The sequence below is a fragment of the Phalacrocorax aristotelis genome, chromosome 2, assembly GCF_949628215.1.
Source record: "Phalacrocorax aristotelis chromosome 2, bGulAri2.1, whole genome shotgun sequence".
Lineage (NCBI taxonomy): Eukaryota > Metazoa > Chordata > Aves > Suliformes > Phalacrocoracidae > Phalacrocorax > Phalacrocorax aristotelis.
The window spans coordinates 136,044,745-136,063,839 of record NC_134277.1 but is presented as its reverse complement, the minus strand read 5'-3'; the positions used below and the strand labels follow the sequence as shown (position 1 = coordinate 136,063,839).

Here is a 19,095-nt window from a genome sequence, read left to right as displayed (position 1 = left end):
CTCGAGCGCAAGCGGCCCCCGGGTGGCTGCTGCAACCTGGCTCCGACGGCCCGGCCTCTGCGCGGCGGGGCCGGCTCCGACGGCCGCTGGCCTCGCCCGCCGGCCCTGCGGAGGGCTGCTCGCCCGTTCGCCGGGCACAGGGCGCCTACGAGCCGCCCCGCCTGCCCGAGGTCGCCCGGGCCGTGCCTGCCCCCCCCGTGGCGGCGGGAGATGCCCGCAACCGCCGCCGCCAACTCCCGCCCGCGGAGCGGCGCGGAGCCCAGTCTCCCTCAGCCAAGATGGCGGTGGCCGCCTCAGCCGGGGCCGGTGCGCTTGCGCGCGACCGCGTGCCGGTGACCCGGGCGTAGCGCGGGGTCAGGGTTGACGCCCCGCCCTCCTCGCGGGCAGCGATGGCGGCGCCGTGCTGGGCCCTGGCCGGGCTCCGAGCAGGGCTCCGTCCGCGGCGGCTGCCGGCGGCGAGGCGGTGCAGTGGCGCCCCGTCGGCGGGAGCGCCGGGCGCGGGCACCCTCCCAGACCAGACGGAGGAGCGGGCGGGCGCCGGCGCGGCGGCTCCCGGCCCCCGGCAGGTGAGGGCGCGGCAGGGGCCCATGGCGGGGCGGTGCGGGGGCGGTGCCGGGGGATGAGGCCTGTCCGCCCAGCAGTGCCGCCCCGCGGGAACGGGCCGTCCGCACCGGCCGCGGGGCAGAGCTCTGCCTCCGTGAGGTGCTGACGCGGGGCACAGCCCTGCTGCCCGCCCGCTCGGCTGCTCTCGCGTGTGTCCGTCCCTCTTCTCGCCGCGGCGGCCTGCGTTGCACATAGCCTGCGGAGATCGGGGCAGTTCTTACTCGTTTTCTTAAAATACTCCTGCAAAAGTCTAATAGGGGAAGCGTACAACTGGTTTTGGGCGTGTAGGTGCAGCTCTGTGGGCAAAAGTGTATTCTGGCTCTTACAGGCGGGTGGGGAGGATGTGGAAAATCTTTAATTAAAACAGCAACTGAGATCAAAGATCTGTCAGGGCAGTACCCCAGAGATTTGTAGTGGAAATATGAAGGCTGGTACGAATGAAACACTTGTGGAAATCCACGTGTGTGAAGTTTCAAAAGAAATAGCAGAACAAGGGTTGAAAGAATAGTGTGTGTTAATGTGGAAAACCAGAGATCATGTCTTATGAGGAGCAGCTGAGGGAACTGGGGCTGTTTAGTCTGGAGAAGAGGCTCAGGGGAGACCATATCGCTCTCTACAACTATTTGAAAGGAGGTTGCACCGAGGTGGGTGTTGGTCTCTTCTCCCAAGTAACATGTGATAGGACAAGAAGAAATGGCCTCAAGTTCCATCAGGGAAGGTTTAGATGACATAATAGGGATAATTTTTTCACCGAAAGGGTTGTCAAACATTTGAACAGGCGCCCAGGGAAGTGGTTGAGTCACCATCCCTGGGGGTGTTTAAAAGATGTGGTGCTTGGGGACATGGTTTAGTGGTGGACTTGGTAGTGCTGGGTTAACAGTTGGACTTGATTGTAAAGGTCTTTTCCAACCTAAATGATTCTATGATTCAGTTCTCAGGAGTAAAATTGACGATCACAATGTTCTTGTTAAGGCCTCCTATAAGCCTGGAGCACAGATGACTTGTCATGAGCAGACCCTGCTTCTGAAGAACAGGACAAGGGCAACAGGCCTGTATCATATCTTATTTGCCATTTGTTTTTCTGTTACGCCACCATGAGAACAAACATGGAGAGATATGTAGTGAGCAGCAGTGTGGTATTTATTGAGACTGCAGTAAGTGAGATTCTGGAGCAAAGGACCACCTAGTAGAAAACTGTTGACTCCTGAGGGGTATAAATGATTTACCCACAACCTAGTTCATCACTGCCAAACAGGAGGAATCTCAAGAGTTTTGGTGAGGCCTCGATAGCTGGCATCATTCATCCTTGGTGTTGCACCCGAATGGTCCTGCCCAGACCGCTGGAGTATATGCTGATGCTGTGAGACTGTGGGTATGAGAATGTGAGTGAATAAAACTTGTGAAAGAATGTGAGTGGGTGTATATGGAGCTTTAGTTAAAAAAAAGTAACTTTCTCTGGCTGTTCTGCTGATTTTTGTTGAGCTGGTTTTCCCACAATGTCTGTTGTGACAGTGGCTGTTAACAGGTGTGTAGGGAATCACAGAAAAAAACAGTGTGTATGTAATAATGTGCCCCAAAATATCTCTTCCAGGCTGAAAAACCCTGACCTCTGGTTTTTCCTCAGGTGGAAGTGATTCCATGCTGCTCTTCATCGTTGCCACTCTTTTTTTAACTTTTCCACTTCTGTTTGGCCACATCAGGAGCTGGGTTTACTTGGACTGTGCCTGGTGGGATATGGAGATTAATGCTGTCAATTAATATTGCAGGAGTGGTTTAGTACTGGGAGCATAGAACTAGAAGTGCCTCAGTCACTGAATCCAGAACCTGGCATCACAAATTACCATGTAATCTCTGTTTTCTATTGAATATACACACTGGCAAGGCTGGCTGTGCTAGGATCGAAGGTCTGTCCAACCCAGAGTGCTGGCTCAGGTGGTATCTAAGGGGCATGTTCACAGAAGAGTTGGGGAAGAGATCCAGTTGATCTAGCTGTAGAAAATACTGAATGCTACTTCAGGGATTTGAGGGGTTTTTCTTTCTGGTGAAGTAAGAAGCTAGGAACGTATTGTTTTCTATCTATAAATAAATTGTCATCAAACCTTTAAAAGCTGTGAGCTAATTCTAATGTTACATAGTATTCACAACTTCATGTCCAAATGGAATTACATATACAAATATAAATAATACAATACAGAAGTACAAACTAGGCATGTAAAATGAAGAGCTGGACTACAACTCTGGATTCCTCTATGCTCTGCTGAATTACTTTCTCACTTGAACAAGAGGAAAACCAGTAGCTTGCTTTGCAGTGATGTGGTGATGTTAAAAGCATAACAGTGAGATGAAGTAAGATTGTCATGAGTCTGCTTTCATGCTAACTTAGTCCAGTTAGCAAAGTGCTCGGTGAGCCCAAGTGTGATTGATGATTATTCACTGTTTGCTCTCTTGAGAGTGTGCAGAAGAGGGTGTGGGTTTTGGTGAGAATGAGTTAGCAGTGGGAGATGTTGTACTGAAACAAGAAGGAAATGAAAGGGGTCTGACTTAGAGTGTAGCCTGTTGGTTCTGTGTAGATGTCTTGAAATCACCTTTTCACCAATTTTAACTGATTTTTTTGATTGCTAGGAAGCATGTTATTTGGTAAATAAACTTTCCACAGCTGGGAGCAACCCTGATGCTAATGTGGCATAAAGTTGGGCAGTACTTACGTACTGGATGCTGCTGGAAAAACTCAGAGCGTTAGAAGACCCTTTGAGAAAATCCTTTTATGGAGAAGGCCGTGTTGCTCTCAGGAGAGGGGGCAGCGGCTCTATCTGGGGTGCTGTGCATCTGCAGGATCTGCTCTTTCAAGCAGGAGGAACGGGGTCTTGCTCATCCCTTACCTGAGCCACAGCCAGAGGGAAGCTTGTGTTCCTTATCTCTGCTGGCAAAGAGACAGGTACAAAGCGCTGCCTGGCTTTTGGTGTCCTTACACCCTGTAAGAGCACAGAAATGTTATGTGGGTCCTTAACATTCCTGTTTCTTTTCGGGGCTGGAGGTTTAATGATGTTTCTCTGCTGGTTTCCTACATCAGCTGTTTTTCTCTCATTTTTGAAACTGGCTGGATGTTATGATATTTGGTAGGCAGTGGCTTATTTTAGGCAAATGTCAGGAAACTTGATAAATGGGTGTGTTGACACGCGTTCATCTAAGATGATTCAAAAAGCATGATGGTATTTTTCCTAGGTAGCTTTCAAAATTTTTTTTTTGCCCAGCAGCAAACGTGTACTGTGGACCTTGCTTCATAGTTGGTCTGGTGGTGTTCCCTATTGAGTTGGTAATCTGTTAGTGTTTTGTGTTTTATTTCTCACCTTCAGTTTATGGTTCTATTGTTACTGTTTTGCAAATAGTGAAACTTACAGAGCAAGCACTTAAATGTTGATTAGAATTATTAAAAAGATAGCAACTTGGTAAGCAAAATATTCTGAAAAGCCCACTTGATATGTAACTTTGTCTACAGCAGGCAGTTTACTTCTTACTGCTTTGCCTTTCTGCATTTTTATAATGTCTGAGTTTTGCATTCTAAACCAACCAACCAACCAAAAAAAGACAAGTTTGAAGTTTTCTTCTCTGTGGAATTGCTTAAAGAAATCTTTCAGAAGGACAGGAAGTGCTTTAGGTGTTACCTTTATTTCCAGATCGAAACTGCCTGCCCAGATAATTAGGAAACCTTGCCTTTCAGGAAGGGCATGATTATTTTTATTGATACAGGTAGAGAGGTGGTTGTTGTGCTACATTCTTAGCTGGGTTACCAACATTTGAAGAAAAGGTAAGAAGGAAGTAAATAATTAAGCATAACTTGTGTATTTTCCTGCACTGTGAACTATAAATAGTCTAAAAATGTTTTAAAAAGAATTGAGTGATGCAGTTTGTCAAATATATTTTTAGGTAGAAATGGATTGTCACTTTGATAGCTTTGCCACTGGTCTGCAATATATGTCACGGCGTAATAAAACTTCTCTGTCGGTACCTTTTTACTTTATAGTAACAGGGTACAGGTGTCAGAGATCAGTGACCTAAGCAGAAACGTAGTCTTTGTTCAGAAGCAGAGATTTCCAGTTGCGGGTCCTGCCGAGGCAGCCGGGCAGGGACGCTGCGCTTGGGTTTAGGTGAACCTCCGCGCCCGGCACAGCAGAGGGCATTGCTTGTTTCTAGATGTCGTGGGAAAAGTAGCACGTTTGAGGAATTTCCTATCTCGTTCCTTGAATAACGTGTTTTAAGTGAAAGCGTTTATTAAGAAGAAACGTAACAGACTGTCTCTAAATTTCAGATGGAAGGCACTGGCTTGGTATCAGTACATCATAATAACCAATTTTTTGAAATGGAGCAATTAGAAATTATTCTTCCAGAAACTTATATATTTTTAAATTTACTTAGCCACAGGTTCTTTTCTGAACGGATTCAGAAATTTGAGGAGGGTGTCTGTGTATTTAAATTTCTTGTCACTATTTTTAAAAATAAAATATTAATATTCATAAAGAGAACAAAATAAAAGCTATTTTAATAGGTGATATAGAGAGTTGCCTTATTTGTGTTTTAGGGGAGAGATTAAAAGCTAAAACAAAAGTGGGAATTTTAAAGGAATGTATTACACTTCTGTTCTGAAAGCTACATGATATTCTTCATAAAGTATGTGTTTCTGTCTTGCTTATGCAGTATCTTGGCAACCTCAGTTTAAAATAGTGTAACACTGCATATTTCAAAATCAAGCATTAAAAAACCCCAGAATTATTTTTGATGTAATTATTGATGGGAAATATTTCTCTCTATCTATTTTCCCACCTAAGTGAACATTTAGGACATGATTTTACTGAAGTAGCAGTTATTGGAGACAAAAATACTTATTTATATTTAGTGCAATTTTCGCTTGTAATTTTCATAGTGTGATATTTCTTTGGACAGTTATAATCTATGTGTGAATGGAGTGCTTTTCCAGCGTCAACAAATAACTTAGACATTTTTGTTTGATTACAAATGTAACAGCATCTCACAAAACCTATATACCAAGCACAGAGGTTACTCTTTTAGGCAGATTACCTTCTGACCAGTATTCAAGTACTGGAAACTACTGACTAACTGAGAGCGGGACTTGCCAGTTGTGGGATTTGTGGGAACTGGAATGAGTTTTCTTTACTTGGAAGTTTCTCTTGGCTTACTTTGTCAGCTTGTACGGCTGCATTTGAGAAACTTGGATTATGTCTGCTCCTGCTATGCTGTGAGCACATTCTGGTGCTTTCAGGTTCATGCTAGATAAGGACTGTATTGCAGGCGTCTTAGCACCCTCTCAGCTGTATCTGCTCAAAATGCTGGTTTGCATTATACTGGGAATGAGCCTGTTTGTCCTTTTTTTGAATCCTTTGAAGGAGCCTGTGAGTGCTTTGGCTGAGGCACCAAAACGTGGCTCTTCTGACTTGGGTTCGTCCCAGCTCTGAGCACCGCTGGGTCTGTCAGATGACCTGCTTTGCATATAACAAAAGTGTTTGTATGACAGGATTTTGTAAAACTCGCATGGTGTTGGAGCGGCACTCTGAAATGAAGTAAATGGGAGTTCTAATGTTGGATGGCAGAGGAATGATGCATGCTGCCCCTTTGGAGGATGTAATTATAGTATGGTAAAATTGTTCACAGTTGTGATAGGCAGTGGTGACTCAGGAACACAAATTCGTGTGGGAAGGCCCTGAGGACCTTGCACGGCTCTGTCCTTGGTTGGCATGAGGAAGACCACGGTGCTGGAGGAGCAGTGGGTTGCAGTTGTCTTCTGGAACTCACTCCTTCAGATGGCTCTGGGTTGGCGAGCAATTGCTTTGGCATTGCTGGAGGTCCGTGAGTGGTAGGCATATGTGATACACCTTGGGTGACTGGCTGTCACAGTGGAATCCTGAAGTTCAAACCGTCTTGGGGCCACCAGGATCATGGAGAAAAGCAAGTGAATGCCAGCTGCCTACTCTTGATGTATGTGAGGTATACATGTGAGGTATACATGTGAGGTATACATGTGAGGTATACATGTGAGGTATACATGTGAGGTATACATGTGAGGTATACATGTGAGGTATACATGTGAGGTATACATGTGAGGTATACATGTGAGGTATACATGTGAGGTATACATGTGAGGTATACATGTGAGGTATACATGTGAGGTATACATGTGAGGTATACATGTGAGGTATACATGTGAGGTATACATGTGAGGTATACATGTGAGGTATACATGTGAGGTATCTGGAAGAAGGTGCATGGAACCATAATGTAAAAGTTAAATAGGAATTGAAATCCTTCCTAGTGGATATTGTTAACAACAGGATATTTACATCCGCTGTTGCTGTGGGAGATCCCAGTTGCTCTTCTACTATGACTATTGAAACAGCATCCTGTCCTCCAGGAGCCTGGAAAAAAGGGCCTGGAAGGGCAGGGCACTGATAAATGGAGAAAGTGTCAGGCTGAAGACAGGATAGTGCTGTTGTGTGGGATTGCCAGTGTCCCATTTTAGCATGGCAACTCCATACAGCAGCCTAAAATGCGAGGATGCGGGCATATAATTGCTCAGAGAAATGGTGCAGAGATCTGTCTAAGCAGTCTAGCCATGCAGGCAGATGCTGGGCTCAAAAGACCATTGGCTATTCTTAGGACTGTGTGTGCTCACCTGGTATGATTTTCTTTTTGACGTAATCTGTGCAGTAGGTTCACCCACTTTCCCTCATTTAGAGACTAGGTGATTTCTGTTCAGAATTACCCTGGAGAGTTAAGCACCTGGGGTGTTGTGCAAGCTGTGAGTTTTGGTGTGCTCACACCAGCAGGTGACCTGGTGTTTGTGGGCTCCTGGGGGTGGCTGATGGCATGTTGAGTGGGTGGGAGTCTTACTGTTGAGGTAGCTGATCCCAGCTCATTTGGGAACTGCAGGAACAGGGGAGGAGTATGTATGAATTGGAGGTAGCTGGGAGGCATGTGAAAAGTCATGGATGTGCAGGTTCAGGGCATTGTAGGAACCACCTCTTGGTTCCTGGTATTTTTCACCTCTTTCCATATATTATATAAAGTTGTAAAAATATTTAGATGACTATAAATGATCTAAATTTGTTTCCTCTTACTGATGAAGAAATTGAAGTAAGACTTGGCTCTCCTTTTGTTCCTTAAAGTAGACGTCAGTGAACTTTTGTCTGTACTGTTGTTTTCACCTCTCTGTTTTCATCCATTCTTTCCTTCTTTCTGCCTCTCTGAAAGCTTCATGTTTTGTTAATCTTTTATTGATTCCATTGCAATGTTCTAATTTTTTTCCTATAAAATAATCCTTGAAAGATATACTGATATAACTTCATGTTTTAAATTATATATAGAAGTTATTTAAATTAAAGAAAAATAAGCAGCTTTATTGTGACCAAATTATGTACTAAAATAGTACATGTTATGAAATAAATTCTTAGCTCAGTGTTATTTAGTAATGATCCTTCTGGCTAGTCAACAGCGTATTTTCAAAGCTGCATTTGAAATTCTTTATGGAAGTCTTGTTTTGCAGTTTCTGAACTGTGTATCCAATCAAAATGTGAAGATAACTGGAAAACCTTCCTTTTACTACAAGCACAAAGAAGTTGGTATTGAGTCAGCTAGTGCAGCTGATTGCACATTTATAAGATTTGTTGGGTAAGCCTTGATGGTTTGGGTAGTGTTATAGTGTGTTAGCTATGTGACTTTGCTGGTTTTGGTATTTTCAATGGGCAATTGATTGATGAAGTTTCAAAACAGGGTCTGGAAGCAGCTGTAGATGCTTAATTTTCGTAATGGGATGTACTCCATTGTTTTATGCTATTCCTCCCAAGCACAGTTGTGTAAAGTCACAGGAAAAAGAAGTATAGTTTTAGATTTTAGTCATGTGTGTCGGTGTAAACGATACTAAAAAGTTCAGACTCAAATAAAATAGCGTATACCTTTGACTCTTCTCATAAGGGACAGGTATAGCCATAATTGATGAAAAAAAGGTAGGTAAATCTTTGTATTTACTATGATAGAGCAGTATTTGTTATAGGATATACGAGGTTAGTCTGTTAACTGAAAAAATTTACATTTGTTTTATGAACAGTATTGCTATGTTTGATTTAGCAGTATGTAATAAGACACTGGTTACTTACATAATTTTACAAAGTATTCAGCATAATTATGGTCTTTCATGAGTTTAAAGAACAGTTCATGTACTGCATCTCGATGGCAAATCTGAGAAATATCCATCTTCAAATGGGAAGAAGCTGCAGATAGCCTTATCAACGTAAAGAGATTTCTAGACAACAAAGAAGTTTTGATATTAAAAGTGCAGTTCAGGAAAACATGTTGAATATTATGCACAGTGTACAAATCCTATTCCTGTGATTGATTTTTTTTTTCTTGAGACCTGCATGATCCTACATGAAAAATGTAATTATGAGAGACAAAGATTGTTTTCACCATAGTATTTTACTTGTTAAGTACTACATGTATTTAGTTAATTGTTATTTGCATCTCTTTTAAAAATGTGCTTAGTTCACAATATTAAGTTGCTCATTATTATGAGGACAATATATATACAAATATATATACATACAAGTATATTGCATGTTCTCTGCACAGCTAAGATTCTTTTAATTAGAAGTTATTCTGTATGCAAAAATAAAATTAGGTTTGGAATATACTATATTAATCAGTCAGCATTTCAATGAGTACCAAAATAGGGAGCTTGATGGAAGGATACCAATGAACATAAATTGATATCAAATAGAGTATGATGAATCTTTCATTGTTTTTAAAATACAAGTGTAATCCTTTCCTAATCGCCAATCAAGATGTAATTCAAAACACTTTTTAAAAAGTGTAATTTCAATATGTGAAGTTGGCTTAAAAATTGTGTCTGTAGCCAAGCAAAATCTTCTAATGGTCTTTGCCAAGTATGACAACTATTTACCCTTATAACTTCCTATAACTGTGCTTGTTTCTCTTTGGACAATGCTACAAAAAGTGAATAGTCCTATTCTTAGTAAAACTGAATTTTAGTCCTTTTCATATTTTTTCTTTTTGGGGTGAGAAAGCTTGGTAAATAGGAGCTGGAACTTGGGCAAAATGAAGATATTCTTCAGGGAAAATCAGTTATTTCTGCATTACATGCATTTCAAAATAGCTTTGTAGATATTTTTTGTGTAGTAGCTTCTTTCTTAATTAGTCACAGTTCTTCCTAGGTGGAAGTCAGTACAGCAATACAGCTTTTACAGACCTTCTTTAAGAGTTATTTTATTGCCAGAATATTTTATTGCTTGCATGGGACATTGGAAAAACGGTATCTGTATTGTTGGAAGTATAACATGTACTTATGTAACTGAAGATTAAACAATTGATTTTTAGGCTGGAAAGGATCACTGTGGCCATCTAGACTGACTTTGACTGACATAAGGCACTGAATTTCAGCCAGAGACTGTTGCACTTACCCGAGCAAGCTTGTCTTTCAGATAAATTTGTGGACTTAAAAATAAATAAATACTCTCTACTCTGTTCTTGTAAGACCACGCCTGGAGTACTCCATCCAGTTCTAGGCTCGCCAGAACTGTGCTCAGAACACCTCTCCCATGAAAAAAGGCTGAGAGAGTTGGGGTTGTTGAGTCTGGAGCAGGCTCCAAGGAGACCTAGTTGTGGCCTTTCAATACTTAGAAGGCTTGTAAAAAGTCTCTCTCCATCTTTCTTACCAGGGCCTGTAGTGATGGGACAAGGGGCAATGGTTTTAAACTGGAAGAGGGTTGGCTGGACTAAAGGAAGAATGATGAGGGTGCTGGGACACTGGAACAGGCTGCCCAGAGCAGCTGTGGACGCCCCATCATTGGAAGTGTTTAAGGTGAGGTTGGATGGGGCTTTGAGCATCCTGGCCTAGTGAAAGATGTCCCTTCCCATGGCAGGGGGGTCAGACTAGGTGGTCTTTGAAGGTCCCTTCCAACCCAAACCATTCTATGAAAAAAGTGTTGGTTGTAATACATGCATATAAGAAAGCAACATCAGAGTTCCTATTCCAGTATTACTTTTGATGTTTTCTGCCTTACGAGGGCAGCTTTGTTATCTACTTAACATAACTATCTAAATGGGATTTCCTGGAGGGTTTTTTTGGTGTTATTGTAGTTTACGTAGGAGTAAACTGAAAAATAAATGAAGATATTCTTCATTTTTCAGGGCTTGTAGCTCAGCTGGTTTGAAATGGATTGGCAGGAGCAGCTTTATGTTCTCCAGTTTACAACTAAGGTTTAAAATAATGTCAGATTGTTTTGTCAAAGCTCTCAGATGTTCCACAGGGGAGAGGGTGCTCTGCTCCAGAGAATTCAGTTCAGGTGTGCTCCGAAGTCGTGCTGTGACACTGAGACTTCTAGCACATTGTGTGCAGCAAAGTCACTGCCAGATTTTACCTTCAAGTTAGCAGTGAGTATGGAGATACCTTAGCTTCTGTACCTATGCTCCTTAAAGCCTAATCCTGCAGTATTTAAAAAACATAAGGAGTCAGGATTTTTATGAAGAGGTCTTTACAAAAACCTATTAGACTTGGACAGTAAATTAGTCGCCAAAAATCCTAATGTCTGCACTGACATTTAAATAACGCTTTGCCAAAACACTTAGTCACCACTTCTTACCAAGGGATGCTTGGTGAGAATTTCAGCTGCCTAATTCCAGCTTTTTGCTTCCAGCCTTTTTGGCTGAAGAGTTTTGTTTGTTTTGCTTTCTAAAATAAAACCACATTTCTTCACTGTGCTGAGGAGAATGCATGGATGTTCCTCTGTTGGTTGAAACAGGAGAAGTTTGCTTTGCTTTCTGGTGGTTCTTTTGGGGTGCTTTTAGTTTTAAGGTTGTGATGGGAAATAACTCTGGACAATTAAAACCCTAAGTATGCAAGGTTTTTGAAAGTTAATAAAGATTTAATAGGTATAAGAATGAAAATATAGTGGTCAATTTCCCTTATCCTCTTCTAGGCAAAAGGAGCTGTTTTTCTTTGCTTTTTCCAGTCATAAAATCTGAAAGTTTTCCCTCCAAATTTTAAAGTTCTGGAGGAAAAGCTTTCAGTGCTCACTGTGCTCTTCTTGAATACTGGTTTTGTAGTACCATATTGTATTAAAAAGTGGTTGTTCTTTTTCCTCCTCTCTCCAGCTTTCTTCAAAACTTATCTTTAAAAAGATGGCTACAGACATTATTTAAGTTTATTCCAAAACTATCTAATTTGGGGTTTGCTGCCATTGAGGGTGCAATTCAAATCATTACTCAGGTATGGGAGGAAATCAGTGAGGATGGTATCTGCTGGAATTTTTAGTTATACTGATATTCTACTGGACTGTAGATATTAAATAATTGCTATTAGAATATCTTAGAAATCTTATAACTAAAATAATTCCCTTAAAGAATTCAGGTCATCGTAGTGTAAGCAGGTGTGCAAGTGCTGTCTTTACAGACACTTCGTAACAGCCTTCGCATAGGAAGTGATTCATACGCAGCTTTTAAAAAATATCTTCTTGCTTACTAGCCAGGAAGCTTCCAGTTTTCTCTTTGACTGCTTTCAGGGTTCTCCTTTGTGACTTTGCAGTCATTAATCATAGATTTTTCCCTAAATCACTGCTTTTATTTCTGCTTTGAATCACAGATCCTCCTTTTATGCTTTCACTTTGGACTATTTTCCTTCAGTAGTTTTATTAGATAACACAAATCTTGCTTTTGTTTTAGCTTTAAACAGTAGTTAATCTTCAAAACCCTTTGTTACCAAGAAGTTTATATTAGGTCTTCACTTTAGCTGTTTGTATGGAATAAAATGGAAAAGTCTCTTGTTTAAAGGCAACTGAAGAGATCTTCCTTGTCTTTGTGGTTGCCCAGCTTGCATTGTAAGCTGAATCTGTTGGGAAACAGTATGAACTTCAGGGTTGGTTTTTTGTTTTGTTTTGTTTTTTTTTTTTAATAGGACAAAACCTCAGGCCACTAATCGGGGAAGAAAAAGAGCTATATTATGGTGGGGAAAAAGTGCAAAACAGACAGTGGACTCCAAAAGAACAAACTCTGAGTTTGTGCTGGCTTTGATTATAACTGTGTGCTGCAAGTAGGATGATGTTATGCTGTTACTTAGGAGCCTTGGTAGGTGAATTTTGTGGCAGTTGTATTTAATTACTTCTATACCAGCTAAAACTTGTGTCCTACTTTGCATTATGCAGAGCTACATAAGAATAATCTCCTTATTTTCTACTATGTGCATAGTTTCACATGTCTGCTTTATCCATAAAAACCCATTTGGGGTTTTTAAAATAACAGCACTATAATATTTGCCTTGGTACGTATTGCAGAATTAAACAACAGGGTTCAGAAAAGGCTAAAATAGTCTTGTACATCTTCTGGTCACTGGAGCATCAACCTGGTGTCTATGGTATGTATTCTCCATGTGTGAATAAAGTGTATTAGCTAGAAATTTATAAATTGTCCTTTTTAATACTGTTAGAGACAAATGCTGTTTGTGAATAAGCGGATGACAAGTAAGGTGATATTTTTTGCAAAATTATCTTTTTTTCAAATGGTAGAATGGAGATGGAGAAGAGGAGGTGTGTGTCAAACTGAAGAGATGGTTCCTGTCTTTGCATTACTGTGCACATGAAAGTCCAAGTGATGCTCTGGAGTCATATTTTGTCTTAGATTTCTGATTGCTCCCAGTACTACAAAATATGAGCAAGTCATATACTGTATGTGACAAGTACAAGTATTTATTAGATTTTGTTTCTGTTTATTGTTTATATATCTGTTGATAATAAACAAGTAGGTGAACCCTTGTCCTGCAGAGCTGTACCTTGTGTTGCCTTCTGCAAAGGAGTAGGATGTTGTAGTTAGTGCTATGTATTGAGGCAATGGCTGGTGGTGTTTTCTGTATCTCAGGATGTATATAGACTGTGGGACAGTATTTAAAAAATATGAAGGAATAAAAAGAACAATTCTGTGCCAGCCTGTCCTTTGGGTAGAGGTGTGAGTAGTAGAGACCCGAGGTGGGCAGCACAGCGTGTTTTGCCCAGTGCAGACCTACTTTAGAAGTGGAAACAAAAAGTCGGACTGCAGGAGGTTTGGAGGGCTCTGCGGGTTTAGTGGGAATGCTGTCTTGGTAGACAGTAGCTGTACAGTGGAATGAGCCCGAAGATGCAAGACTGGGTTGGTTTTTAAGAAATCTAGATTAGGCACTTACTAAAGGCTGACAGTATTTTAGATTAAATAAGTGATAAATGTTAGTGGTTTTTTCTACACTTTTCTTTCCTGCTAATACAGGGACCAGAGCTTTTGCTTTGAGAATCCTCTAAAATCCCTCATTACTGTTAGGCACAAAATTGTGAACATGCTCAAAGCTAGATGTATACAAGGTACTTGAACTTACTTGGTCAAGGGGAAACTGAAAGCTGTACATCTTTGTCTGAGATGAGTTAAAGCCATGAGGTGTAAAATTGGAGTGAATATATTCTGAGACCAGAATAAGATATATTGAACTTCTTAATAGTCATCAGCATTAGACCAAATAGCTTAATGTATAAAAAGAAGGCGGCACCCAGTGAAATTACTTGGAGCTGTAATTGCTTGTATGCTTGTACATTGAAATTTCAGTCACTGTAGTCATATATCAGTCCTCTCAGTGCCCCTCCTGAGTCTTCACCCTCGTCTCCTGGAAGAACTTCAGTGTGGAGGGAAACCGTGGTGGTGAAAACAAAGCTTGATGCTTATTCCTTTATTAATTTAGGAGAACTCTCACTTGGCAATATGCTGCTTCTGAATGGAAGGCCGTTAACTGCTGGGCGTCAGGTTTTGCAGTATGTTGTCTGAGTTGGTCCTGTTGCCTTTAAGGTGATATTCTGCACAGTGGAGTTTTGACTTAAATGGACTTTGTTGCATTAAATTAAAAAATAGTAAAAGTACACTAGAGAGGAATTTGATAAATGAACTGCATGAATCACTATGATCTGTTACCCTAGTAATGCCTATGACAACTTTTTAAAACTTCCTGGGATTTAGGTTTATATCTAAGCAACGGTGTACACTTTTAGTAGTTACAGCATATGGAAAATAAGGTCCGGTGGGCTAGTAGACAGCAAAATTTTTTTAGGTTGCTGGTTAAAGTAAGTGCCTTATCAATATATACTTTGTTAGAAAGTAGCTTAATGTATTGGGTTTCGTTTTAATATACTTTATAACAGTCTTACAGTCTTCTCTCTTTCCTAAAGAAAATAATACATGTTCAAAGTGATCTCAGGAGGTCATCTGTCCAGACCCCATGCTCCAAGCAAGACAAACTTGGTTCAGGTTGCTCAGGGCCTTTTCCAGTCAAGTTTTGAGTATCTCCAAGCTGTGGGGCCTTTAGCTATTGTGGCATCGTACTAACTTTTTATTGCAAACCAGTTTTCCCATTTTGTTGTTTTGTGTAACTAACTTTGGACAGAAGAATCTTTCTAGCTACAGAGGACAGTGCTGAGGAAAACAAATTCGATAGTTACGGAGGGCTGCGTTCTTTGCATGCTGCTTGATGTTAATATGTCATTCACCCATTGATTGCAGCAGTCTGATTACCAATCTCCCGTCTCACTTTTCCAGGTTTCATCCATATCTCTCACATTCCAGCACGCATGCTACTTGCCTTTGCAAGCAAACATAAAAGATGGAGCTAGGGTTTTAAAGACATGTTGCTCAGTGGGTGGGATAGGACCACCCTGGTTGTATAGTCATAGGCTTTGCTCCAGAAACAGTATGTTACTTCCCTCCATTGGAGTTACTTTCGTTTGGATCTTACTACGGTTTAAATCTATGACTTTGTCCAGTCTCTGTTTAATATATATCATCTTGCAGAGTGTTCTGTTACTGAAAGAGCTACTGGTTTTTTGTTGAACTATATGCACAGAAAGTGAAAGGCATCCAAATATTTGTGAGGCATCCAAATATTTAAAACCTAGAAATTAGAGGGAAAATCAGACAGGTTAGGCATTTAAGGAGGAGGAAGGAACAAAGCCTTTCTACTTCAGGTACTTGAAAAGAATGTGCCCTTTGTGCTTCCGAATTTTGTAATATTCACCACTTTTGCAACTTGATGTGTAATTGATGCATTACCTATCATAGTTGCATGGCCAACACTCCTTGAGAGTCAGAAAAGTAGAGGGCTTAATAAAGTATGTTTCCCTGTTACCTTCTGTCTTACTGTTTTTCTATAGTGCTACTGCGGGGAATCCAGTTCAGGAGATTTAGAAATTTTGGACAAAAGTACTCAAAAAGTCGTTAAATCTCTTTAAATGCTTGAGATAAATTACTGTTTAATGGAATCTCCTTTAGGTTATGCAGAAAACTGGAGAAAATACTGTATTTTAGCTCACCCTGTTTCTAGACTGTCCAGAAAAGAATCCTTGATGGCAGTAACCAATGGAGTCTCCTGAGGATTCTCCTATATGTAAATTAGATATTTGTGCTCTTGAGAAGTTCCTTTCCGGGAAGCAGAATGGAGAATGCTGTAGACTTGTAGACCTGTGATAGAATTCAAACAGATTCCCAGTGGCATCTTGGAAAACTGTTCACAATGAAGAATGACCAAGGATTTCTTTTTACGTTGGCATCTGTATCTTAGTGAGTTTAATCTCTGTTCTAGTAAGGAATGAGCACATCTGTCAGTGTGTAAAGATAGCACTTGTGTGTCATGTACGGAGATTATTTCACAGGCAGGTTTACACATGGGAGAATCTTGTATCTGTATTTTTTTTTCTGGCCAGGATGATAAAGGAGAGGGATATTATTAACTAGAATGGACCATTTTTAGGTGTTAAAAACGGGAAATCCATAGGAAGTTAGTGTGCCCATCTTCATGACGAGGAGATAAAAACTTCACAAACAAGGTTTTTTAGGGTAGAGAGCCTAATTGTGTGCCATCGTGTGAAGGCAACAAGAATGAGGTGAATGCCATTTAATGGGTGTGATTACCAAGCGATGAAGGAATTTTCTGTGAATTGTATTATTGCTTAAAAAAAGCTCTGTGTTGCTCACTGTGTTCAGTGGCCGTTACTAATGCCATCTTTCTAGATAATTTAGGAAAATTTTCTTTAAACCAAACTCAGTTCTCTCAATCCTCTCTGCTAGCTCAGGCTTTTTCCAGATGATCTACATGTAAGAAAAGGCAGTTCAATTGTTGGAAATGGATCATCTAGTGTAGCGCCTGATACCACGAGCGTTCATTAAACTAATCCAAACCATAGGTGGACTTCCTTACATCCTGCTGAAATATGAAAACAAAGCTGCTCTTTACCTGAGACCTGAACTTAGCTGTGGAGTATATATGCGTTAACCTACAAATGATAACATCTGCCTTTCTTTGTGGGTTTATTCCCCCGCCCCACCCCAGACCAATTTTCTTATTAGTTTGGCTTGCTATGAAGGAGAACTGAAAATATTCTTGGGTGAAGTGATAGTCATCCTTATCATCCTGAGTTTCTGTGCTGCTGCCATGTTCTTACCGTTGCCCTTGTGTGGGCACTCTCACACTCTGATTTGTTCATCCTGATGCTCACTTGGTCCTTTGGAAACTAGACCAACAGAAAACATTCCTTACAAGAAGGTAAATAGCTGTTGTTTTGTTACATTCCTGAACCAGGCTTACTCCAGATTGGGGGAAGTTTCAGTGGTGGCATAAGGGGGCAGGAGTTCTCTCTCTGGGAGGGAGTGGAGAGGGCCGGATGAGTCATGACAGTGCCAGCTTGGTTGGCTTAAACACTTACAGGCCTGTGTCCTAAATTAAGAAGACCTAACAGGTTTTTTGGAAGACGCCACAAAGATTTCTGTCAGATGTTCAGTCTCGTAGATGGGGCAGGTAAAGTACTTGGAAGGATGATCTATTCCAAAACACCAGTTTCTGAAAAGCCAGCATCTCTGCCAGTTGATGATACCGTGCTTGTGTCTATCTCTTCAGTATCACATATGCTGCCCCTCTGTATTTACATTATGTGTATTTCTTAAGTCCCTGCAGGCTTCCCCCCTTGATAATGTTAACTCTTACTTGGCAAAGTTGTTTCCATATGAAGCACTCAGCTGCTCCATCTGAGAGAGTGAATGTCCACTGAAAATCTCACTTTCTGGATGATTGTTTTCATTGGCATCGTCCTTAGACAAATCAAATTAGGTCAGGAGTGGAGGATGGAGAAATGGGATAACACTGGTTAAGGAAGCAGGGACTGAACGATCAACTCTATCCATAGAGCAGTTGACCGTGGAGTTTTGTTGTATTTGACCTGCTGTAACTTGGTGTTAGTGTCAAGGTATAACTTAAGATGAGATGTATTATCTTTGAAAACAATGTTTATAAGCATGCGGGATGATGGAAAAGTGTTACTTTGCAGAGGCAAGCAGTTGAATTCCAAGGCAGCTGGGTGATTCTGCAAACTCTAGTGAGTTCATAGTGAGAAAGTCAGTGGAAGACCACTGAATTTTGCAGTTTGTTGTACGTCCATTTCTCTTAAAACAGGTTTTGGCATTTCAATATGAGGACTGCTTTATAATCTCCTGCCCAGATGGAGTCATTCTGAGGGGAAGTTAATTTTGAAATGTGTACTTTTAGCTTACAGCTTATACGTTGATTTAAAGTTGCATCTAGATTGCTGCTGCCCCCTCAATTCATATGATAAATTTCATTTAAATACTTCCTCTTATTGCTTCCACTATTTTGCATTTATTCTCGGAGCACTTACAAATGCATCCTGTGCAATTAATTTTCATATATTTGAATGTAGACTGCATTGTGAAATTCAAACAATCCTATGTTTGGACCCTTATCTGATATTAGCTTTCCTGTATAAAATCCTACTGCTCTGTTTGTGGTTCACCATCACCAGCCGCTTTCTTTTTGTGGTGTGTGTGTGTATGCATGTGTGCGTGTGTTGCACTTTGTTCAGCCCTTATCCTTGGGTTGCTACATTTAACAGTTCTTGTTCCTGAAGCAGCAAATTTCCCAGGTGTCAGATCTGTAGCTTATAAATCCTGAGGCTAAGTAATCTCAGAACAACCCATGGTGTTTGTACCTTCCAGCAGGGCTGGAATTCAAAAATTGCTCTTGTTTTGACTTCCCCAAGAATAAAAGTTTCCAAATGTACAAGTGGAAAATGATGGTATTATTCTCTGCTCATATAAAATATAGATGGATTTTTAGCATCCTGTTGAAGTAGTCAATGGGAAAGTGTGTTGTTGAAGCCAACAGATCTTTAAACTTTAAATTGCTTTCTTATTTTGTTCAGATAGTTCTCCTGCTGGCTTGAAAAATAGTCTGGAATCTTGCATGAAGTCATTATTATATCAGTCAATTACTGCCAAATGTGGGGGAAAATTAATAGGCTCTCTTTTTGTCAACCTCTTTATCCATCTATAAAGTGATTTATTTAGATTCACTTTCAGTCTTTTCAGGTACGTATTGCTTCCTGCCGTGGTTCAGCCCCAGTC

General features: G+C 40.9%; 1 protein-coding gene across 1 annotated transcript in view; it reads left to right on the top strand.

Moving 5' to 3' along the window:
- The first annotated feature begins 343 nt into the window (after positions 1–343).
- The window catches only part of MRPS28 (mitochondrial ribosomal protein S28), an 83,703-nt gene continuing 64,951 nt past the window's right edge, over positions 344–19,095 (top strand). The window contains exon 1 of the mRNA XM_075085296.1: positions 344–566. Within this exon, the coding sequence (XP_074941397.1) occupies positions 390–566 (177 nt within the window). The 5' untranslated portion in view covers positions 344–389. The remainder of the gene's footprint in view (positions 567–19,095) is intronic.